General features: G+C 44.4%; 1 protein-coding gene across 1 annotated transcript in view; it reads left to right on the top strand.

Annotated features, from left to right (window-relative positions):
* Positions 1-24504, top strand: part of PRKX (protein kinase cAMP-dependent X-linked catalytic subunit) — a 108323-nt gene that overhangs the window by 41745 nt on the left and 42074 nt on the right. The window contains exons 2-3 of the mRNA XM_063083385.1: positions 6414-6582; positions 21946-22209. Of these exons, the coding sequence (XP_062939455.1) occupies positions 6414-6582; positions 21946-22209 (433 nt within the window). The remainder of the gene's footprint in view (positions 1-6413; positions 6583-21945; positions 22210-24504) is intronic.

Here is a 24504-nt window from a genome sequence, read left to right as displayed (position 1 = left end):
CATCTGCAAATAGGGAAAGTTTGACTTTATCTTTTCCAGTCTGGATTCCCTTTATTTCTTTTGCCTGATTGCTCTGGCTAGTACCTCCAGTACTATGTTAAATAGAAGTGGTGAGAGTGGACATCCTTGTCTTGTTCCTGTCCTTAAGGGGAAGGTCTTCAGTTTTTCCCCATTCAGAATGATACTGTTGGTGGGCTTGCCATAAATGGCTTTTATTGTGTTAAGATACTTTCCTTCTGCACCTAATTTGTTGAGAGTCTTTATCATGAAGGGATGTTGAATTTTGTCAAATGCTTTTTCAGCATCTATTGAGATAATCATATGGTCATTGTCCTTGAGTTTGTTGATGTGATATATCACATTTGTTGACTTTCCTATGTTGAACCATCTTTGTATTCCTGGGATGAATCCCACTTGGTCATAGTGTATAATTTTTAAAAATATGTTGCTGTATTCTGATTGCTAATATTTTGTTGAGAATTTTATCATCTAGGTTCATCAAGAATATTGGCCTATAATTTTCTTTTTTTGTTGTGTCTTTATCTGGTTTTGGTATCAGAGTTATGTTGGCCGCATAGAATGAGTTTGGGAGAGTAGTGTCTGTTTTGATTGTTTGGAATAGTTCAAGGAGAATTGGTGTTAACTCCTCTTTAAAAGTTTGATAGAATTCAGCTGTAAAACCATCTGGACGCAGAATTTTTTTTGTTGGAAGATTGCTAATTACTGGTTAATCTCCTTCCTTGTTATTGGTCTGTTCAGGTTTTCTGTCTCCTCTTGGTTCAGTCTTGGTAGTTTGTATGTGTCTAGGAACTTATCCATATCTCTCAGATTTTCGTATTTGTTGTCATACAGTTGTTTATAAAAGTCTCTAATAATTATTTGTATTTCTGTGGTATCAGTTGTAATGTCTCCCTTTTCCTTTCTGGTTTTTGTTATTTGGGTCTTTTCTTTTCTTTTTTTTTGTTAACCTAGCTAATGGTTTGTCTATTTTATTTATTTTCTCAAAAAACAACCTTTTGTTGATTTTTTTCTACTGTTTTTTGGATCTCTATTTCGTTTAGTTCTGCTCTGATCTTAATTATTTCTTTCTGTCCACTACCTTTAGGTTTGGATTGTTGCTGTTTTTCAAGTTCTTTGAGGTGTAATGTTAGGTCGTTTATTTGAAGTCTTTCCATTCTTTTCATACAAGCATTTATTACAATAAATTTGCCTCTTAGGGCTGCTTTTCCAGTATCCCACAGGTTTTGCTATGATGTATCTTTATTTTCATTAGTTTCTAGAAATTTTTTGATTTCCTGTTCAATTTCTTCTTGGACCCATGTGTCATTCAGGAGCCTATTTAGTTTTCATGTATTTGTATAGTTTCCAGAGTTTTGCTTGTTATTGATTTCCAGTTTTAGTCCATTGTGGTCTGAAAAGATAATGGGAATGAATTCAATTTTTTAAAATTTGCCGAGACTAGGTTTGTGACTTAATATGTGGTCTATCCTGGAGAATGTACCATGAGCTGATGAGAAGAAAGTGTATTCTTTAGTCATTGGGTGAAATGTTCTGTATATATCTGCCAAATTCAGTTAGTCTAGGGTGTAGATTAAATCCTATGTCTCTTTGTTGACTTGTTGCCTGGAAGATCTGTCCCGTACTGAGAGAGGCTTGTTCAGATCACCCACTATTAATGAATTAGGTCCTGTTTCTTTCTTTAGGTCTAAGACTGTTTGCTTTGTATATATGGGTGCTCCAGTATTGGGTGCATATATGTTTACGATTGTTATGTCTTCTAGCTGGATAGGTCCCTTTATCATTAAATAGTGGCCTTCTTTGTCTTTTTTTTATGTTTTTTGGTTTAAAGTCTCTTTTGTCCAATATAAGAATAGCTACTCCTGCTCGTTTTTGGTTTCCATTTGCCTGGTATGTCTTTTTCCATCCCTTCACTTTTAGTCTGTGTGTGTCTCTACAGGTGAGGTGGGTCTCTTGCAGACAGCATGTCCTTGGGTCTAGCTTTTTAATCCAGTCAGTCTGTGTCTTTTGAATGGGGAGTTTAGTCCATTCATATTTAGGGTAGTTACATAATTCCTGTCATTTAATTGCTTCCTGTTTAGATAGCCTAAATATCTTTTGATTGTTATCTCCCCTTGTATTTCTCTTCAATGTTAGTTGGGAATTTATGGTGGGATGATTTAGCTTCTTTCTCTTTTTTGGCTGGCATTTTTGTTTTAACAGTGGGTTTTGCTCTTTTTTATGTGTTTGTGATATTGATCACCATTATTCAGATTCCAGATGAATGACTCCCTTGAGAATTTCTTGCAGGGCTGGTTGTGTGGTGGTGAACTTGCACAACTTTTGTTTGTCTGGGAAATACAGTATTTCTCCCTTATTTCTGAAGGAGAGCCTTGCTGGGTAAAGAATTCTTGGCTGGCAGTTTTTTTTTCTTCTAGTATTTTGAATATATCATTCCACTTTCTTCTGTCCTGTAGGGTTTCACTTGAGAAGTCTGTTGTTAGTTTGATGGGGGCTCCCCTATAAGTGACCTGATGCTTTTCTCTTCCTGCTTGTAGAATTCTCTTTTTGTTTTTGAGCTTTGCAAACTTAACTATAATGTGTCTTGGGGAGGATCTTTTTGGGTTGAATCTGTTTGGGGACCTTTGAGCTTCCTGAATGTGAAGGTCTGTATCTCTCCCTACACCTGGGAAGTTTTCTGTGAATATTTCCTTGAGTAGGTTTTCAATACCTTTTTCTCCTCCCCTTCTGGAAAACCCATAATTCAGATGTTAGAGTGCTTGAGGTTGTCTGCTATCTATCTTAGATTTTCCTCATTATTTTAAATTATTTATTCTTTTTTTTTTGTCTGCCTGAGTTATTTCAAAAAGACCTTCTTCAAGCTCTGAAATTCTTTCTTCTGCTTGCTCTACCCTGCTGCTCAAGCTCTCAGTTGTGTTTTTTAGTTCATTGAGTGAATCTTTCATTTCTAGAAGTTCTGCTACACTCTTTTAAAGTATTAATCTCTTTGTAGATTTCCTCCTTTATATTTTGGATATTTTTTCTTGCTTTATTGTGGTCTATAACTGAGTCTTCCTTTATTTCTTCAAGTTTTCTTAAGATCATTGCTCAAAATTCTTTTGCAGACATTTCAAGGATTCCCTGTTCCTTGGAGTCTGACTTGGGAATATTACTGTATTCTCTTGGTGGTGTCATATTTTCTTGTTTGTTTGTACTTCTAGTACTTTTTTGTTGATGTTTGGTCATTTGATAGAGGATTTGCTTCTTCTATTACACTGAGGTTGGCTGTGTAGAGGCCCTGGTTGCTACTGTGGTGGTGAATTGTCTTTGCTTGACAGTAGGTGTCGTGGAGGTTATGTTAAACCACCTTGGGTCCTGTTCCAGAATCTGTGGTCATAGAATGAGCCCCTAGCACTTCATGGTTCTGCTGGGCACACCTCAGCAGGTCAGACCCAACAGGGTGTGGCTGGTGCTCCCCTCTGGGTCCAAGGAGGGGAGAGGCATTTCTAGCTGTGTGGTTCTGCCACTGCTGCTGGTCTCACCTTGGTGTGGGTTGGGGTGCCCTCAAGGGCAATTTGAATGGTCATTGTATTAGTCAGGGTTCTACAGAGAGACAGGATATGTTATAATTATACGAGAGGGATTTGTTAGGGAAATTAGCTCACACGACTGTGAAGAAAAGTCCCATGATAGTCTGTATGTAAACTGGATGCTGGTAGCGTGGCTCAGTCTAAGTCCAAAGGCCTCAAAGCTGGGGAAGCTGTTGGTGTCCTTGGTGTAAGTCGTGGAACCCAAAAGACAAAGAGTCTGGAGCTCTGATGTCCATGGATGGGAGAGAACCATGTATCCCAGTTCCAGTGGATTGAGAAATTCACCTTTTGCTTCTATCTTTTGTTCTCTCTGGACCCCCAGCAGATTGGATGGTTCCCACCCACACTGAGGGTGGGTGGACCTTTCCCACCCAGTCCACTCAGGCTCTCGTGCTAATCTCTGAATGAAACGCCCTCATGGACACATCTAAAAAGATAGCTTTACCAGTTTTCTCAGCATTCCTTCATCTAACCAAGTTAACACCTAGAATTAGCCTTCACAGTCATCTATCTTGTAGAGCTCAAAACTGTTACTCTAAATTAACCCCACTGTGGGTATTGTGTTGGAGAGGAGGTGGCCTTTGCTCACATCCAGTAGCAAAGAAAGGAAGGAAAATTAGAAGATAAAATGGTCTGTGCTGGGTGTGTATGCTGTCACCCAACTCATGTATGAGCAGGAGCTGAGCGATGACTTTTGCATATAAATTCTTAGGATGGGGCTGTTTTAACTTATTAAGGGATTATGTTGCTCTTTTAGAATGTCAGGGTATACTTACCTGTGTGGATTAAACTTTGCATGTAGAAATAGCACTTCAAGTTGGTTCCCACTTATGAGGAGTGGGTTTGAGCCCTGCAGAATGAGTACAGGTGGGACCACAGCCCAGTCTTGGTTCTCTACAATCCTGGAAAAGAAACAGAGATGCAAACACAAAATCGTATGTTTTCTATTTTATCTATTACATGACCTCTTACAAACTTACAGTTACAATTAAATTTTGCACTGTAGTGTCAGATTAGCTAGGCTGTAGGGTGGAAGCTGAATGGTTATGAGAGTAAACCACTGTGTGTAAGAATCTGCAAGGAATTATGCTCAGTTCAGGTGTGCTAATTTTTTTCTAAAGACCATTTTATTAAGGATTGTATTTATGATTCCTGTAGTCATTGTTGGTATTCAAGCACAAACACAGTCTGTCTGTCTGTCTGTCTGTCTGTCTGTCTCTCTCTCTCACACACATGCACACACATACGCACACACTAGATCATTTTGTGGTGATACTTTTACGTAATGAAACTCTCTTGATCCTTTATCAATTTCTTGGGTCAAACTTTATTTTTTTCCTCCAGCCAGCCCTGATGATCTGCTAAAAGATCCAGAAGCCACAGGGCGAACACGAACCATCTGTGTTGAATATCAACTTTGTATCACTTTGAAATCACACCTGCTACATTTTTCTTTTGTCAAATACTATATGTTTCAAAATTCACATAGGACATTTTTAGGTTCTAGTTTGCCCAGGAGAGAGGCCACTAGTGTTTAGTCAAAAGCTGGGACCACCATCCAAGACGTTGAGAACTGGAGGAAGGAGGAGGGGCTTTCCTCGTGGGTGCAAGAGGCCGTGGTGTGTCTTGGAGGCGAGAAGTGGCACCGCCTGGTCTGTGTTTCAGGAAAATGATTACGGGGGGTGCAGGGAGAGGAAGGGGTTGGGCTGTTGAGCTGCGGCCAAGGGACAGATGGTGATAAAGGACAGAGCTTCAGTCACAGGATAAAAAGTGGATGAGGAATGTGAGGGCATTGGGTGTCAGATTTAGTGTCTTTCTGGAGGGTTGGGGCATAGTTGGTGGCACATGAAGTGGTGGCCAGCCTGGGTGGTGGGGAGAAGTTGGGCATGGTCACCTCGGTGAGGGTTAGAGGAGAGACAGAAGTCATGGAGGAGGAGGAGCAGAGGGCATTCGTATTGAAAATGTCCCACCAGGCTGCCAGCGCTCGAGCCTGGCTTTCTGCTACACTTGCAGCGGTTTCCATGCAGGGGTTTCCTCTCCGAGTGCCGGTAGCACTTTATTCCAATCACGGCAGACTTTAAAGTAAACACTAGACGAGTTTAGCGGCATTAGTGTGTATTAAAGAGCCCTGGAGAAGGGACATGTGTCTTTATCTAGAGAGCCTGAAGACAACAAGATGCCATTGAAGGCATAATTTCCCTGTGATTTTCTATTCTGCATCGTGTGTGTGTGTGTGTGTCGTGTGTGTGTATCTGTGTGTGTCGTGTGTGTGTCTGTGTGTGTATCTGTGTGTGTGTGTCTGTGTCTGTGTGTGTGTGTGTCGTGTGTGTGTCTGTGTGTGTATCTGTGTCTGTGTGTCTGTGTCTGTGTGTCTGTGTGTGTGTCTGTGTGTGTCTGTGTCTGTGTGTGTCTGTGTGTGTGTGTCTGTGTGTGTGTCTGTGTGTGTCTGTGTGTGTGTGTCTGTGTGTGTGTGTCTGTGTGTGTCTGTCTGTGTGTGTGTGTGTGTCTGTGTCTGTGTGTGAGTGTGTCTGTGTGTGTCTGTGTGTGTGTGTCTGTGTGTGTGTCCGTGTGTGTGTCCGTGTGTGTATCTGTGTGTGTGTCTGTGTGTGTGTGTGTATGTCTCTGTGTGTGTGTGTGTGTGTGTGTGTGTGTGTGTGTGTGTGTGTGTGAGATCCCGTGCCACACCTACACTACGATGCCAAGTCTCTGAAATCGATGGTTCTGTTTTAAGGTCCTGGCACAGTGTCACGTTGGTTCCATGGGCACCGCTGGCTTTTCCTTTCATCAGGAGACCTGATGGCTTCCGTGTCTTCTCCCCCGCTCCAGGCACGGGGACTTTCGGGCGTGTGCACCTGGTGAAGGAGAAGACGGCCAAGCACTTCTTTGCCCTCAAGGTCATGAGCATCCCCGACGTCATCCGCCTGAAGCAGGAGCAGCACGTGCACAACGAGAAGTCTGTGCTGAAGGAAGCCAGCCACCCGTTCCTCGTCAGGCTGTGAGTCTGCCACCCGGGCTCTGTCCCCACCTCTTTCTCTTCTTCCTCACTGCCCCAGGACCCCAAATGTGTGTTTTTTAATAAGAAGTGGGATGGAGTGACAGGACGGCATGCATGCACACCTCCAGATCATGGTAACAGTCCCGTGTTCGTCCATTTCTGTTGCTTAGAACAAAATACCTCAAACTTGGTAATTGAGAAAGACGACAAAGTTTATTGCTTACAGTTTCTGAGGCTAGGAAGTCCGAAGTCTAGGGAAGACAGCTGGTGAAGGGCTTGGTGGTGGGGACTGTGATGGCAGAGCATCACATTGTGAAATGGCACAGGAGAGAGAGACAGACTCTCCTCTTAAAGTCCTCAGAACCACACCCCAACCACCATTTCTAATCCATTCACTACTGCAGGGTCCTACAACCCAATCACCTCTTCAAGGCTCCACCTTTCAGTTACCATAATAAGATTTCCTTTTATTCTTAACAGTCACTGTAGGGACCAAGTTTCTAATACATGAGATGTGGGGCACACAATTTAAGCTTCACTGAGCTTTGGGGGGCTACAATTCAGTCCACTACAGGTCCCGAGCTATCTTAGTCCCTTATCTTAGAGATGGGGTCCCTCAGGGTCTCCTGACTCTCAAGGGCTCATGACTGTCAGGGCTGGCCAGGTACAAAGAGAATGATGCTTTTCCTAGAAGTGTCTGTTGGGGACCCCTTGCTCCCCTCCTGGACAGGTCTAGTATCTCTGCTGGGGTGTGGATGGCACTGCAGGACTCTCTGATTTCTTAAGTCCTGTCAGTTTTTCAGGGACCTCAGTCACGTAGACTGTTTTGATTTCATTCACTCAAGTCATTTAATGGGTTTCTGGCTGACTGTGAGGTATCTCCATTTAGATGCATAGCAGACCCTTCGCATCAAGTGTATCCAATGTTTAACCCATGAATCCTTCTCATGTTATTTCCTTGTATTGGTGTCGTAGTCCATATGGGCACCTATAACAAAACACCTTAGACTCAGCAATTTATAAGCAACAGACATTTATTGCTCACAGCTCTGGAGGCTGGAAGTCCAAGATCAAGACACGGAAGAGTGGGTGTCTGGTGAGGACCTGCTTCCTGGTTCATAGATGGTGCCTTCTTGCTCTGTCCTCATGTACTGAAAGGAGCAAGAGGCTCCCTCAAGCCTTTTTTTATAAGGGCACTGGTCCCATTAATGAGGGTAGAGCTCTTGTGACCTAATCATCTGCTAATGACCCTACCTCTTACTACTATGACATTGGGTATTAGGTTCCAACGTAGGAATTTTGGGTGGACGTCAACACTGAGACTGTAGCCATAGGGTAAGATCACTTTCCACCCAAATGTCTCTCTTCCCCCATACATGGGTGCCTTCCCTCCAATTCCCATGTCTTCTCTGCCATCTTGCCAGTAATTTCTCTCCCACCCACCCACACAACCTGTGCCTCATATGGGCCCGTCTCTCCTCCCTGGTTTCTCCACTGGCCTCTTAGCTGGCCATTCCCTCCCACCCTTGCTTTATTTGAAGAACTTCTTCAATTTATAACCATATAGGTCTTCCTCAAATACCTGTCCAATGACCCGCTTTTCTCCTTTTAAGTCCCCTGTGAATTCCTGTGTAAAGCCCCAGTGACTTAGGATCCTTTGAAAGTCTCATCGTGGACTGGCCTCTGGTTTTCCCTACAAGTCTGTCACTTTTCCTACTGATCTTTCCTTTATGATCCAATCGTGGAAAGTGATCTACAGTAATACATGGATGGTTCTGTCCATGTCAGCACTCTGGAGCTTCTCCTGGGCCATCCCTCCCTGAAATGCATCCATCCTCTGCTCTTCACCCATCGTACCTAAACAGCACCCGCCTCTCTTCTGTGCTGCACCTGTCTACCTATGGAGATGGGTGCCTCTGCCGTGTTATGGAAGCATCTTGTGTGTACCCCAACACCGGAAAGTGCCCTGTTTGCCTTCGCCTTGAAATGTAAAGCTATCTGAGCAATAGGCCCTCTGAGCCCCAAATAGCATCTTTCCCAGAGTAGGGACAGGTTGCACCTTAAATGAGGGGGATAGAGAAACACTTCATCTTTTGTCCTGTGTTGCTTTACGGAGCTAAAAGATGATCTCATGTTGACGTGGAGGGGTCCACAGATCTGCTTCTGAGTCAAGGAAGCAAAACTAGCTGGTCCATTGTAGAGCCAACATCTCTCACTAGGCCAGTAGTGGGACAGCGATGATTAAAAACTGTAGTATGTATAGATTTTCCTCTGGTGATTAAGAATACCTTCTAATTATTTCTCTTCTGTAAGCTAAAATTGTGATTTGGGGGAGAGCACATTAGCTCTCTAGGGTTTTAAATAATTTCTAAGGGAGATGTGGACCCCGTCATAATATGACAAATTGTTCTCACATGTTTTCGGCCAACTGAAACTTGGACTTTTCTGAAACAAATTAAGTTCCAAAGTAAGAAACACAAACAGGGCATGTTCCAGACGGTGTTTATAGGTGAGCTTTTTACGGTCTGTGATGTGTTTGCTGTGAAATCTGGAGGACATGGGGAGAAACACAGTTGAGGGTGAAAACAGCAGGCCTCAGACATTGCTGTTGAGAAGGAACAAGTTTTGACACGGGTGAAGAAGCAAGTGGGAGGAGTTCTTTCCATGACCACAAGTGGACAGTAGGGGCGCTACCCTGTCTTGTTCACTTGATTCTGTCTTTTCTCAGGTGCAGGTGTCCTCAGCGTGGTATTGTGGGGTGTGCATAGAAGCTTGGGCTAGGGCCTGCCATTCTGGCAACACTTCCTTCTTGTGGGTTGAACTGTGGCCCCTAAAACGACATGTTGAAGTCCTCATCCTCGGTACCTGGGACTGGGAGCTTATTTGGAAATAGGGTCTTTGCAAATGTAATTAAGATGCACGTTAGGGTGAGGTTTACAGCAGTAAGGGTGGCCTTTAATCCAGTATGACTTAAAAGAAGGGGAAAGCCACAAACACACACACACAGGAGAGGACCACATGAAGACAGAGATCAGAGAGATGCATCCATAAGCCAAGAACACCAGGGGTTTCTGGCAAACACCAGAACCTGGAAGAGAGGCATGGACCAGGTTCTCCCTCAGACCCATCCTGCTGACACCTTGATATTGGACTTCTGATTTGCGACTTCAAAATCTTGAAAGAATCAATTCCTGCTGTCCTAAGGTGTATGGTAGTTTGTTACAGCAGCCCTCAGAGACTAGTACACACGCCCTCTCAGCTTCTGGAGGAGGGGCTCCCTTGTGCTTTACAGTTAAAAAAAAAAAAATCCAGGCTCCCATGCAGGATTTTCATGAGTGTAGGGTTGGGTTGCGTGCACAGATCCAGCAAGTCCCCAGGATAGAATTCTTGAGCTTTTGCAAGTTAAAAACAGACAGGGAGGAGCTTGCAAAACACAGTGGTAGTCAGATAATTCTGCTTTCCTCATGCCGGAGAGCTCAGCAGCCTCTTCCTTATCAGACAAGGTGGGGTCCCCAGGGACAGAGGTCACTAGACCTCATTCTCATTTTGTTGTTTCGTGCTTTTAGTTAAGGATCAGTTGTTGTTTATATTCACAAAGTCTCTAAGCCCTGGTTTCATGGAATAAAATTCAACCCAAGCTTATCTTCATGGGTTTATTTTTATCTTTTAAGGAGAGACATTTCTTGGCACCCTGATAACTCCATAATGGAACAGTTTGGATGCTTCCTGGATTATCCTGTGTCCCCAGGGCTTGCTCTGAGTGCCGCTTACAGGCAGACGTGTTCTATTATTCATGGGTCGGGTCCAAATGGTGTGGTGGCAGAGGGGCCAGACTTTTTCCTCATCATTTAAGTGTACGTGGACTTTAAGGCAACTTGAGGCATTATTCTCAGGAGGATTACATACACTCTGTTGTAGAAGAGTGTGGCAGGAGCTCATTTAAAATTTCCCCACAGGTTTTGATCAGTGTTTGTTTTCCCCAAAGTCTTGAAATAGTGCAGAAAATCAGGCACACCTCTATGTCCATGGCTGTCATGAAAGTCTTTGGAATTATGGTCTACAGGGGATCCTTTAGAGCCTTAGTAGTTAAATAAATTTCCAGGTGACCTTTATCCAAAAATTAGAGAAAATGAATTTGCCTAACGTATTGCTCTGTTCAGGCTGCCCTAACAAAGGACTACAGACTAGAGTCTTAAGCAACAGACATTTATTCTGTCACAGTCCTGGAGGGTGGACATCTGAGATCAAGGCGTGGCAGGGGTGGTTTCTTCCGAGGCCTCTGTCTGGCTTGTAGACAGCGTCTTCTCCCCATGTCCTCACATGGTCGTCCCTCTGTGCGTGTCTGTGTCCTAATCCCCTGTTCTGATAAGGACATCAGTCCTATTGGATCAGGGCCCACCCTAGTGACCTCATTTTACCTTAACCATGTCTTTAAAGTCTCCGTCTCCAAGTACAGTCCCATTCTGAGATCCTGGGGGTTAGGACTTTAACATGAAGTTTAGGAGGACACAGTTCAGCCCTTAACAGCTTCCATTTAATCAAAAGAGAGATGAAAGTGAGAAATGTAAACAGTACATTGGATTTATAGGTTCATTGCGTGAGTCTGCTCGGGCTTCCATAACAAAGTCCCACCAACTGGGAGGCTTAAACAACAGACAGTTACTCTCTGATAGTTCTGGAGGCTGGAAGGCTGAGATCAAGGCATCAACAGGGCTGGTTTCTCCTGAAGCCTCTCTCCTTGGCTTGTACACGGTGTCTTCTCCCTGTGTCCTCACATGGTCGTCCCTCTGTGCGTGTCTGTGTCCTAATCCCCTCTTCTGATAAGGACACCAGTCCTGTTGGATTAGGGCCCACCCTAGTGACCTCATTTTACTTTAATCTTCTCTTTAAAGACCCCGTCTCCAAATGCAATGATATTCTGCAGTCCTGGAGTTTAGGGCTTGAACATTGGAAGTTTGGAGGCAGACACCGCAGCCCGTAACGCCTGCTTATTGATGTGCTAAGAGTAGGTGTCTCCGTGCACTGGGATCTTATTATAATGGACTCACAGCATTTTGTTTTTTCTGTGCATTATCACCAGAGGGATCAGGTGGGCTTAAGAAGCAGTTGAAGGTTGACCTGGTGCAGCCAGGTGCTTGGAGTTCGCTATACATTACACGGAGATTGCACTGTACCTGGCCAATCCTATGTGAAAGACACTGAGGGGTTTCCAGCAGCACATGCTCACCATTAGTGAACAGCGTGTCTAATCCCCCCAGCTGTGCTTGCTTCTAAACATGAGTCGCTTTGCCCAGTACATGTTTTCCACATTTTCCAGAAGCATCAGGCACGTTTTTCTTAAATTTCTTGAAACGGCATGTAATGCTGATGACGGCCAGAACCGAGTTGAACCATGACAATTTGGAGTTTGAAGTTCCACTTGGAGGATCTGGCACGTTTGCATATGACATTATCATAGTTCAATATTTGAGCTGCTACAGGTCGTGTGTTTGAAAAGATACCAGGGTATTCGTGAAATGCTCATTAAAGACCACAATTTGTCCAGGGATAATGCCATTTCCCAAGGTCAGCTTAGCCAGGGTAGAAGAGAATTTTTTATAAGAGCTGAGTGACTCACTATGCAGGGTGCAGAAGAGTTGTGACAAAGTCAGGGTTGATGGGGGGAAAGTCTTCTGGTCCACTCAGACACCACGATCCTTTACGCTTTATGCATACAGACATTAATGACCTCTTAGAGTTTAGATCCAGAGCAGGGTTTCTCAACCTCAGGACTGTTGATTGAGGTTTGGAACCAGATGAATTTTTTGTGATGGGGGCTGTGCTGTGCATTATAAGACGTCGGGCAGCATCTCTGGTCTCTACGCTCTGGGTGCCAGGAGCATTCCTTCCCAGTGGTGAGAACCGAAAGTGTCTCTAGATATTGTTTAACCACCCCCAGGGGGCAAAGTCATCTATGGGTACAGACCAGTGCAGCAGAGAGAAGACAGAAGGATGCTTTGGTAGGTAGGTGGTGATCATAAATAGGTAGATAATACTTAAATAGGCGATGGATGATAGATATGTAGATAAGAAATGAGGTAGATTTAGATGAGATAGGTGGATGATTGATCGATAGGTAGATGACAGATAGATAGATAGATAGATAGATAGATAGGTAACAGGTGGATAGAATTTCTCATGCCAAGAGTCTCTCAGCCTCAGCACAGCTGACATGTGGGGCTGGATGACTGTGGTGGGGCCGTCCCGTGCACTGCAGGGTATTGAGCAGCGCCCCTGGGCTCCACCCACCAGATGCCAGATGCATCCTTTCTCCAGTCGTCTCAGCCAAAAATGTCTCTAGACATTGCCCTGGGTCCCCTGGGGGTCAGAATCTCCTCAGTTGAGAGCCACCGTGGTAGGGTTGCAGACAGAGATTACCTGGGGTGTGGAGTCCCTTTTATCCTTTTTTGTGAACCATCCCCGAGCTTGGAGTCCCATTATTCTGGGCTAGTGATTAACCTGTGGGCCAAACAATGATTCCAGCTCCATATTATTCATTGCCCAGGAGCAGAGCCAAGTTAGTGGGTTGGGCGTGTCATTAAAGCGTTTAACTGGCGTTCTTCTACAGACCTCGGAAGGAAAGAGGTCTGTCAACTCCAGGACACGTCCTCCTGGTGACTGATGGAATCACAGCTGTGTCTCCACTGAGAGCAATTCAGGCCTCGGTCCCTTCCTAGGGGAGAGTGTATGTGCCCAGCTTCAAGGAAAGATGTTTTTTTTGATGTCGACAGACTCGAGCCTGGTCTCCATCGTCATCGGCACTTGGAAGGTAGTTGTAAAAATCCTTACTTCGTTTTCCTGGGAGTTGAGGAGGAAAGAACACTGTGTTCTGACTTTTTTGCCCTCTCCCTAGTTGAATATTAAACACGAACATCTAGAAATAGCCCTCCTTTCCTGTGTGTTCACCACTGCCTGCAAAGAAACAGCTGTCACAGAAGCAAGCCAGCCTCCTTCCAAATCTTTCCCTCTCCTGTTCTCTGTTTGGAAGTGATGAAATGCATGTTTGAGTTTTTGGGGGCAAGGTGGATCCTTACAAAAGAGAGGTATAATTTTTCACAAGAGAGTAAAAATATAGTCTCCTGAATGACATTCTTTGCTAGATACAAGGGTCACAGATAGGAAAGGGCTTTGGGTGCTTTGTGTTCAGGGGAACTGGGCAGGATAAGAAAAGTCACTGGTTCAGCACAAGGGGGGGAGTGATCAGCTCTGTAGGGCAATTTATAAGAAAATAAAATTTATTGCTTACAGTTTTGGAGGCTGGGAAGTCCACGGTCCAGGGAGCACATCTGGTGAGATAGGTCTTGGTGGTGGCAACAATGACCCAAGGGTCTCACATGGCAGAAAAAAGCAGAGCAGAGAGAGACTAATCTCTTCACCTGTTCTCCTTTTAAACCCCTCAGAACCACACCCCTGACCTCCATTTAACCACATCTTCGAGGCCCCACACTTCGATTGCCGTAATAGGATTTCCCACCCTGAACAGTCACAGTGGGAGTGAAGCTTCAAAGAGGTGGAGGGGGCCTGACCTTGCAGTGTGTTTGGGAGAGACAGTGGATTCTAGATTGGGATCCTCTGAGTGCAGATGACCCGTAGGCAGCTTTGTCTTAAACGTTGTCATTGGATGGAGCCACTGAGGGCAGGAGACTCCTGGGGTGGGGGATGGGGAGGCAGAGCGAGTCAGGTCACCCCAGGGAAAGGGCTGTTTACCAGTGTCGGAAAGTAGGAGGAAGGTTCCAGAGCCTCAGGTTGCACAGAGAGATGGAGCTGGGGGAGATAGGGTAACGCAGCTGATTTTCTGTTTTTCGTGGCTAAAGTCCAGCTTTATTACAGCATTTGAGGAAATAATGACTGACTTATCGATTAGGTATCTTGACACAAGTCAGTCTGGAATGCCTGTTTGTTAAAAACACTGGAGACTGGAGACTTGGCAGCCAAAACCAACTGATTAAACCCAATGGATTAGATTTGCAGATGGCAAGTGCTGCTGAGAGCTAGAGATGAGCAGGGAGCAGGTCTCAGCTGCGGTTCCGGGGAGGGGCAGGAGCTGGAAACCTCCCGTTCGTTGTTAACTGTTTATGTTGACTGTGGTTTAACTTATTTTTAAATTTTATTTAGTTGTTTATTTTTTCGGTGGCTGGCTGGTTCGGGGATCGGAACCCTTGACCTTGAAGTTATAACAACACCTTGTCTAAGGAACTGAACTAACCAGCCCGCCCGCCTTTTTTTTTTTTTTTTTTCCTTACATTGACTGTTTTTTTTCCTAGTCATAGATTCATAGCGTAAGTACGCTTTTTAAAATTTATCTTTTAATTTTTATTTTGTTATAATTCCATGCAGCATAACATTTAATTTTAAAAATTGTGGTGACATGTGCATCACAGGAAGTTTACCATCTTAACCATTTTTAAGTGCACAGCTCAGTGGCATTAAGGACCTTCCCACAGTGGTGCAGCCACCATCTCCAGAACTCTTTCATCTTTCCAAACCAAAACCCCAAACCCATTGAACAGTGACCCCCATACTCCCTCCTGCAGCTCTCAGAAAGCCCCCGCTACTTTCCGTCTCTGGGTTTGACGACTTTAGGGACCCCCTGTACGTGGAATCCTGCAGGATTCTTCCTTCTGTGACTGGCTTCTGTCACTGAACATCCTGTCCCCCAGGTTCATCTGTGCTGTAGCCCGTGTCACAACTGCCTTTCTAACCCTGCATGGTACCCCACTGCGCGTGGACAGCACGCTCTGTTTGTTCATTCATCCAGCGATGGACGCTGGGGCTGTTTCCACCTCTTGGCTGTTGCAATGCTGCAGCGCACGTCGTGTGCAAATCTCTGCTGGTCTGTCTGCTTTCAACTTCTTGGACACATTTCTGATATGTGATGATGTCACCTTCCCTCTGGTGGAGGGTGCTCATGCATGCTTTTCGTCTTATTTATTTGTTTTCGGTTTGCCTCATGCATTTTTCTCTCTGCTCCCAGCATACCTTATCTCCAGGTGACCGTATTTGACAGCCTGGTCTTGATCCTCCTGTACTCGTCCCTGTGCTTAAAAACCTGCACGGGCGTGCACTCTTTTCTCTCTCTCTCCCTCCCTCCCTCCATAGCATGCACACTTATTCACGTCTTACTATTTTCATGTCAACATCGTGGAGATCCCGTCTCAGGCTTTCTGGAGAGCAGATGTCCTGGGATGGACAGCCAGAGTGTGAGGCAAGCAGAGCGGGGACGCCAGGTGCCCTACTTTTCCCTGGAGAGAAGCTCAACCGTGCAAGGCAGAGGTGCATAGGAGGGGAGGAAGGGTGTGGTGCTTTGTCTGAGCTCCCCAGTGACTGTTTTTCTGGACCCCATGGTGGGAAATGACAGCCCCTGTACTCTGTCATCCTGCAGGATCATGCATTTGCTGCACGGCTGGGCTCAAAACCCACCTGCTGCCCGCTGGGATAGACATGTGCATCCTATTTGCTGTGGGCCGTGCTGTGCAGATGCCCCCGCCAGGCAACACAGGACCGTTGTGTGCAAAACTGAGTTCTGCACCTTTTCGTTGCCCCCCACCCCGATTTTCGAAAATGGGTCCCACCTAGGCGCCGTTGCTTATTCCCTTCTCTAGCCCAGAATCCTGCACACTCCAATCCTAAAACACATCGCCAAAGTTTGTCCACTTCGGTCGCGTCTGCTCAGGAGTCTTCTGTCCATAATGATCTCTTCGGGGCTCAGCCCTATCCTCCCATAGCAGCCCAGGTCTTCTTTTGGAAATGAAAACCACACAGTGTCCTCCTTTGCCTTCAAATCCCAGCAGAGGGTTTTCTCCCCATGCACGACAGACTACAACTGCTCTGCCTCCACAGCCCCAGGGTTCCGCAGGTGCCTCAGTCTCCAGCCTTCTTTGTGTCCCTCCCCAGTTTTCCTGTAACCTCCAGCCGTGCTGGGAGGGATGTCGCCTGATGCTCGGTCACCACCTTCCACCTGCTGTTGTAGAGACTCACCCTGGCTGTTCGTCTGTGTTTCTGCTTGTCTGTTTCCTTTCCAGCCCACAAAACTCATGCTGGTCAAAGCAGGATCTGACTTCTCCAGTATTATAACAACCAGCTGCTTACCTGGCACCTGGTGGGTCCCTGTCTAAAATTTGTGGCGGTCAATAAAGAATGTGATTCTTGAGTTACCAACTGATCTTGCTCAAGTGAGATTTATACACGAACGAAGTGTCAGATTGGGAACATGCTCCTTTTTTTTTTTTTTTCCACATCCATTGTGATAAACTCTCTTATCTCTTTTTGCCCTATAACTTTTACCTCTTAACAATTCAATGCAAGGGATGGAGTCCTGCAATTAATGGGAATTATTTGACCAAGTGGATTGACTGATGTAATTAATCCTGTTTCTTATTTTCTACACTGAGATTTGACTCCATCTGGGGTCACTTAGAATTCATCCTATCAACACACAAGCCCCAAATAAGGACTTCATTTCTGTAAGCTTTTGGGGGATTAGTAGAGGCACCATCTCTTCAAACATTTTGGTCCTATCTTTAATAACATCCAGCTCTTTACAAATTCTGTCTGTGCAGGAAAAGTCTTATTAGTGGGGATTTAAAGGAAGGATGTGTCATTGTTTTCTTATAATATTGGTTTAACTTCAGTGATTGGAAGGGCAGGGGAATTAGAATCTTCTAGATTTTTGTTTTTCTCATGGTCATATTTTTCCACTTGCTATGGAGTGCCTTGATTTGCAAACTGTTACTTCTCAAAGATGCTGATGAATGGTCATGATCAGTGTGAGGCATTTAGGTAAAAATGATGTATCCACGTTGTAAATATGATTAACGCTGTCTTTGGCATTTGATTTATCTGCAGCACTTGTGGAATAGACATGTTTTCATACATCCTTATGCATCTGGGCAGTTTTCCTTACTCAATAACTTTTGTTTTTTTTAAACACTTGACATGAAGCCCTGACTTTCTTCCTGTATTGATCAACCTATCCCTGGATGAAATTACAAATTCACCTGGAACCCTGGTGGCCAAATCTGAGATCTTTGACCCACGGCTGCTGTTGGAATCACGTGGTCTCCACACATAGTATTATTAGGGGTTGACCTATTTCACATACTTGCTTAATCTGGAAAGTTCTTTCATTCGAACATTCTCAAGACTTGGTTCTGATCTTACACCATCGTTAATGATATCTGATGCCCCCAAAGGGTGACGTTCAGGTGCACAGTGTGATATGTTGTTTTTAAGAGGGTCTGGGCAGATTATTCCCCTGGTGTTGGGAAGATAGGGGTGGCTATCGTATGCACCCAAAGAATTTATTGCATACCGGTTAATGAGGACTGTGTATATTTGCATGTGGGTGTATGCACTGTGGCTGGTGGAAATAGGGCTGTGTATGAGGTACTTCAAAAAGTTCGTGGAAAAATAGAATTAAAAGGTAATACAAATCTTTTCTTGAACTTTCTGAAGACTTCCTATATTCCTATACCTTTTCAAGCAAATTTACAATTGTAGTAAATAGTCTTCACAGTCTTGCCCTTTTAGGGTCTTTTCAAGAGCTTCATCCTACTCCCAAATCCTGCTTCATCACGCCTGTGCTGGTGAGTTCCAGCTAAATGTCCATGCTGCCCTAAAGAAATCTAGAAAGTCACCCACTCTTGTAGAGGTTTATTGTACAAGTTCACCAGAAGGATTTTATTTGGACCTGGGAACATATTTCCCCACCAGAGTGATGAAATTGTGCTTGGGTTCAATGCTCATCCACAAAAGTACAGTTCGACTCATGCATTTGAAATACTGTGTGCTTAACGATGACACATTACAGAAAGGAATTCTCCTGTAACATGAGTCAGGATGCAAAGCAGAAAAAAATAAGGCATTCAGCCAGAAAAAAACAACTCGAGATCTCGACTTTAAGACAGAAGGAATGTGGGTATCTGATAAGTCTTTCTAACAGTAGAAGATTTTTCCAGGAAATAGCAACAGCAGTAGCCACCCGCCCCACCCCGACATCTTCCTGTGCTTTCTGCATCTCTCTGCCTCAAAACCACAAATCTTGAACTTGCCGAGTTGTGAGAAGTTGGTGGGGAAACGGGAGACAGATGGACAGCCTTCAGGTAACTGAAAAAGGAAACGCCTATCCCTGAACTCCCTTCAGGTAGTAGGGCAGCCTGAGTGGCAGAAATCTAGCAGCAATAAAGAGCAAAGAAGGCTTTTTTATATGACACCTGTAGGTGGAAGGACTTACTTCCCCAACCCCAGCATTATTATGGAAAGTCTGCAAACTTAAATGTACATTAGGTAAAAGTCTTGCATAGGATACCGGTATATACGTGTTTGTGTGTATATATATTTTATTATTAAAACATAATTGTACATATCTGTGGGGTACAGAGTTGAATATCAATACCTGTGTGCAAGATGTGATGCTCAAATCAGGAGCTTAGTACATTCAGCATTACACAATGTCATCGTTTTTTGTAGCTCTTTACGAATTTCTCACTAAGCCCCATTCCCCCTTCCACTTTCCTACCTCTGGTCTCAGTTCTGAGCTCTCCTTCTGAAAGTTGAACGTATTGTAGTGATTGTTGTATCTTTCTTACTTCCTTTCTTTTTTTAAACTCCCACTTACGAGTGAGGACATGTATTTCTCTTTCTGTGCCTGTCTTATTTCAGTTAATGTAAGTTTCCCTGAGTTTATCCGTGTTGCTGCAAATGGCAGGATTTCCTTTTTTATGGCTGCGTAGTATTCCATTGTGTAGATATACCACATTTTCCTTATCCAGTTGTCCATCGATGGACAGTTAGGTTAGGATACAATATTTTGCTAATACAGGTGGCCCACTGTATCTGTGGGCTTTATGCTTGCAACCAACTGCAGGTCAAAAATATATGAAAATATAAATAAAAAATGATAGTATAGCAATAAAAATAATGCAAGTAAAAAATACAGTACATAGCATTTACATATTAAGTATTATAAGTAAGCTAGAGATGATTTAAAGTATACAGGAAGAGGTGTGTAGGTTATACACAAGTAGTACACTATTTTGTATTGGTGACTTGAACATTCACAGATGTTGGTATCCACAGGAGGTCCAGGTACCAGTTCCCCATGGACACCAAGGGACAACTGCACATATAAGCATTGTGATTGGTGAAATAAACATTAATTTGAAATTCAGAGTAGTGTTTTTTTTTTTTAAAGATGACTGGTAAGGGGATCGCAACCCTTGCCTTCGTGCTGTCAGCACCACGCTCAGCCAGTTAGCTCACCGACCATCCCTATGTAGGATCCACACCTGTGGCCTTGGTGTTATCAGCACCACACTCTCCCAAGTGAGCCACGGGCCGGCCCCCCCCCACCCCTTTTTTTTCCCTTTTTAAATCAGTGCTCTTCTTTGGCAGAGTAAAGTTTATCATTTCCACAATGGGGCATATTCCTGCCTACAACCACATCTTTTTATTGATCTGCTACTTTGCTGACCACTGCATATGATTATTTCTGCATGAGTTTCCCTTGAATGAATTTCTGCATCATTGCAAGCTCTCTCCTCATGTGCTTTTGCTTCATTTTTTTCACTGTTTTATTGGAATGGCTCCTCCCGGTAGACACGACCATCTGGTAGACCCTCCAGTCTCCTGGGCACCATTTTGTTCTCTGTGTAGACGAGGTGGCTGCAGATTGTTGGGATCAGCTTTGGAGGGAAGCATCCATTGCATGGTCCACATCAGAGAAAATACAAGGACTTCTCATGTCCTGGTCTTGGTTAAACTCATCCTGTGTCTTCCCAGTCCTGTCGGGTGCCTTTCACTGGGCCACCTTCTCATGTGCTTATTGGGTCGTAGGCAAGCTTGTGTCTTCTGCGTCCTCTCAGGAAACAGTCCTTACTTGCACATCTCGCTTCTCTTTTCCCCACATCTCCTTCATGTGAAAACTTTCTTTCATGTTCAACACCTATTTCTCAAGAAGGTATTTGTTTCTTTTGCCAAGACTTGTACAATACAGCCAGGTCCCAGCATCTTCTCTTTTCATTCACCTCTATGGTTTCCTTCTCAACTCATTTCTGCCTTTTCTTCTCTAAACAGAGCTAAACTTACTACGCACCTAGGGTGTGTGGAACAGCTATTATAATCTTATAGGACCGCCATCATATATGCGGTCTGTCATTGACTGAAGTGTTGTTACGGAGCAGATGACTATATATTTATTTTCTAGGGCTACCGTAAGAAAGTGCCACAGACTGGGCGGCTTAACAAACAGAAATTTATTCTGTCATAGTTCTGGAAGCTGGAAGTCCGTGATCAAGACGCGTCAGGGCTGGTTTCTCCTTTGGTCTCTCTCCTTGGCATGTAGACACCATCTTCTCCCTGTATCCTCACGTGCTCATCCCTCTGTAGGTGTCTGTGTCCTAATCTCCTCTTGTTATAAGGACACTAGTCCTATTGGATCAGGGCCCACCTTAGTGACTTCCTTTGATCTGAATCACCTCTGTAAAGACCCCATCTCCAAATACAGTCACATTCTGAAGGTAGTGAGGGTTAGGCCTTCAACATATAAAATACTGGGGGAGATAATTCAGCCCATAACACACTGTTATCTGGTTTATCAACAGGACATGATATTTACTCTTTATTCATTCCAAGACCATGGGAGCTTGGTGCATTCAACTGGATACACAAACCTTAACATCTGCTGTGGTTGGAATGATTGTGTCTCACCCCCCGGCCCCCCCCAAACTCCTATGTTGAATTCTCACCCCAAAGGTGATGGGGTTAGGAGGTGGGACCTTTGGTAGGTGATGAGGTCACGATGTGCAGCCTCATGAATGGAATTAGTGTCCTTATAAGAGAGCCCCCAGAGAGCCCCCTCACCCCTTCCACCATGTGAGGACACAGTGAGAAGGCGCCATCTATGAACCAGTAAGCCGGTTCTTACCAGACACCAAATCTGCCATGCCTCGATCGTGGGCGTCCAGTCTCCAAACTGTGAGAAATAAAAGTTTGTTGCTTATAAGTCCCCAGTATATGGTAATTTTGTTGTGATAGTCACAATGGATTAAGACAACCTCTATCTAACCTGTATCTTAATATCTGTCACTTCTTAAAATCTATCTTTACCTATATCCTGATGTTTATCTATTCCCAGATCCTAACATCAGTCTATACACATATGTAACATCTGTCTATACCTATATCCTAACATTTACTTATTCCCATATTTTGACATCTATGTGTACCCTTGTCCTAACATCTATTTATAATCTTAACATCTGTGTGAACGGGCATCTCCTCGACTGTCAGTGGCGTGACCCTCAAGCATGTGCTGGTCTCTTGCAGGTTCTGGACCTGCCATGACGAGCGATTCCTGTACATGCTGATGGAGTTCGTGCCAGGTGGAGAGCTCTTCAGCTACCTGCGGAACCGCGGGCGCTTCCCCGCCGCCACGGGGCTCTTCTACTCCGCGGAGATCATCTGTGCCATTGAGTACCTGCACTCAAAGGAAATCGTGTACAGGGACTTGAAGCCGGAAAACATCCTGCTGGACAGAGAAGGCCACATCAAGCTCACGGACTTCGGGTTTGCAAAGAAGCTGGTAGACAGGTATGAGGAACGTGAACGCTGAGCGGATTAACTTGGAACATTAGGAAGGGTGTGGATCGTTGTGGTGGTAAGGCAGGGCAGGATTTGTAGCCCACGTGTAAGCTCTCACACATGCAGAGGACCTGCAAGGAGGATTGATGGCTGTGCCATGCTGTAATGCATAGCACAGCTCATTGTAGGTGAGCTGGGATTGCCCCCAAGGTGTGGGTCGATGGGAAGTTGCTTTTCCTCACCCCCACTGTGGAATAAATCAAATCATGACATTTCCTTATTTTAGTTCAACAATGGAAATGTGCTTATCTTAGTTTGGGTTGACCTAAATGTAAAATAGATCCACAGTGATTGGGATACAAAAGACCTTTTAAAGTTGCGTGTGTAATATGTACACTCACACACACAGAGTGATTTGTTTCTATTATGTATAGTCACGTGTTACTTAGCGAAGGGGCTACTTTCTGAGAAATGTGTCATTAGATGATTTCATCGTTGTGCAAACCTCATACATGGTACTTACACAAACCCAGATGGTTGTATTAGTTTGTTGTTGTGTTGCTATAACAGAAGTACCTGAGACTGGGTAATTTATAAAGAACAGAGGTTTATTTGGCTCATGATTCTGGGACAGCTGCATCTGGCACGGGCCTCAGGCTGCTTCTACTCATGGTGGAAAGTGGCAGGCAGCTGGCAGGTACAAGCAGATCACATGGCAACAGGAAGCAAGAGAGAGAGACAGAGGAGGTGCCAGGGTCTCTTCAAGCAACGAGCTCTCATGGGAACTAATAGAGCGAGAACTCACTCATTAATCCCCCCACCTAGAGAGAGCATTAATCCATTCATGAGGGACCCGCCTCCATGACTCAAACAGCTCCCAACACTGCCACATTGGGGATCAGATTTCCACATGAGTTTTGGAGGGGACAACACATCCAAAATCTATCAGTGGTGTAGCCCACTTACACATCTAGGCTGTGCGGTACAGCCTATTGCTCCAGCTACCATTGCATATGTGGTCCCTCGTTGACCAAAATGTCATTATATTTAACAATTAAATATAATGACAATATAAATGTAATGGCACATGACTGTGTATGGGTTCTATTATATGTATCTATTATATGCATGTACATAATACACTTAATATAAAATATATGATATATGTAATATTATAGTATTACATTTTTTGGTGTGTGTGTGTGTAATATTAATCGTGGTTCTCCAGAAAGAACCAATTGGAGATATAAAAAATAAGGAATTGGCTCAGGTAATTATGGAGGCTAAGTCCCAGAACCTGCCCCTCTGTAAGCAAGACACCAAGGAGATCCAAGGGCGTAAATCCCAGTCTGAGGGCAGGACAAGTTCAGGCTGAGGCAGGGACAGCAAATTCTCTGTCTGTACCTTTTTCTTCTGTTCAGGTCCTAAATGGATAGGATGAAGACCACCTACACTGGGGAGGACCATCTGCTTTACTCAGTCCTCAGGTTCAAGTGCTAATCTTTTCCACAAATATACTCACAGACACACACAGAAATAATGTTTAACTGAGTATCTGGGCACCCCATAGTCCAGTCAAGTTGGCACATCCCATTACCCGTCACATGTCGTCTTAGTTAAGGCTGCATTAACAAATTGTCAGAGTTTGGGTGGGGGCGGCAACAGTTCTGGAGGCTGGAAATTTGAGACCAGGGTGCCAGCATGGTCAGTGTCTGGTGAGGAGCCGCCTCTAGGTTGCAGATGGCACTGTCTCACTTGTGTCCTCACATGGTGGAAGGGGCAAGGGAGCTCCTTGGGGTCCTTTTGTAAGGACACTAATCTCATTCATGAGACTCCACCCTCATGATCTCATCACCTACCAAAGGCTCCATCTCCTAATAGCATCACCTTGGGGGTGAGGATTTCAATACAGGAATTTTGGAGGGATGCAGATATTTAGTCTATAACATGTGCATGTATAAATATTTTCGATTTATTACATAGGTATTTACACAATTGCGTTAGTTTGCTTGATCTGGCATAACAAAGTCCCACAGACTGTGGTTTAAAAAACAGACATTTATCTATCACAGTCTCGGAAACTAAAGTCTGAGATCAAGGCGTGGCAGGGCTGGTTTCTCCTGAGTCCTCTCTCCTTGGCTTGTAGACAGCGTCTTCTCCCTGTGTCCTCACATGGTCGTCCCTCTGTGTATGTGTGTCTGTGTCCTAATCTCCCCTTCTCGTAAGGACACCAGTCCTATTGGATTAGGGCCCACCCTAGTGACCTCATTTTACCTTAATCACCTCTAGATATTTATATATAGG

Source organism: Cynocephalus volans, chromosome X, assembly GCF_027409185.1.
Source record: "Cynocephalus volans isolate mCynVol1 chromosome X, mCynVol1.pri, whole genome shotgun sequence".
NCBI lineage: Eukaryota > Metazoa > Chordata > Mammalia > Dermoptera > Cynocephalidae > Cynocephalus > Cynocephalus volans.
Note: the sequence above shows the minus strand (reverse complement) of the source record. Positions and strands in the feature narration are given on the sequence as shown.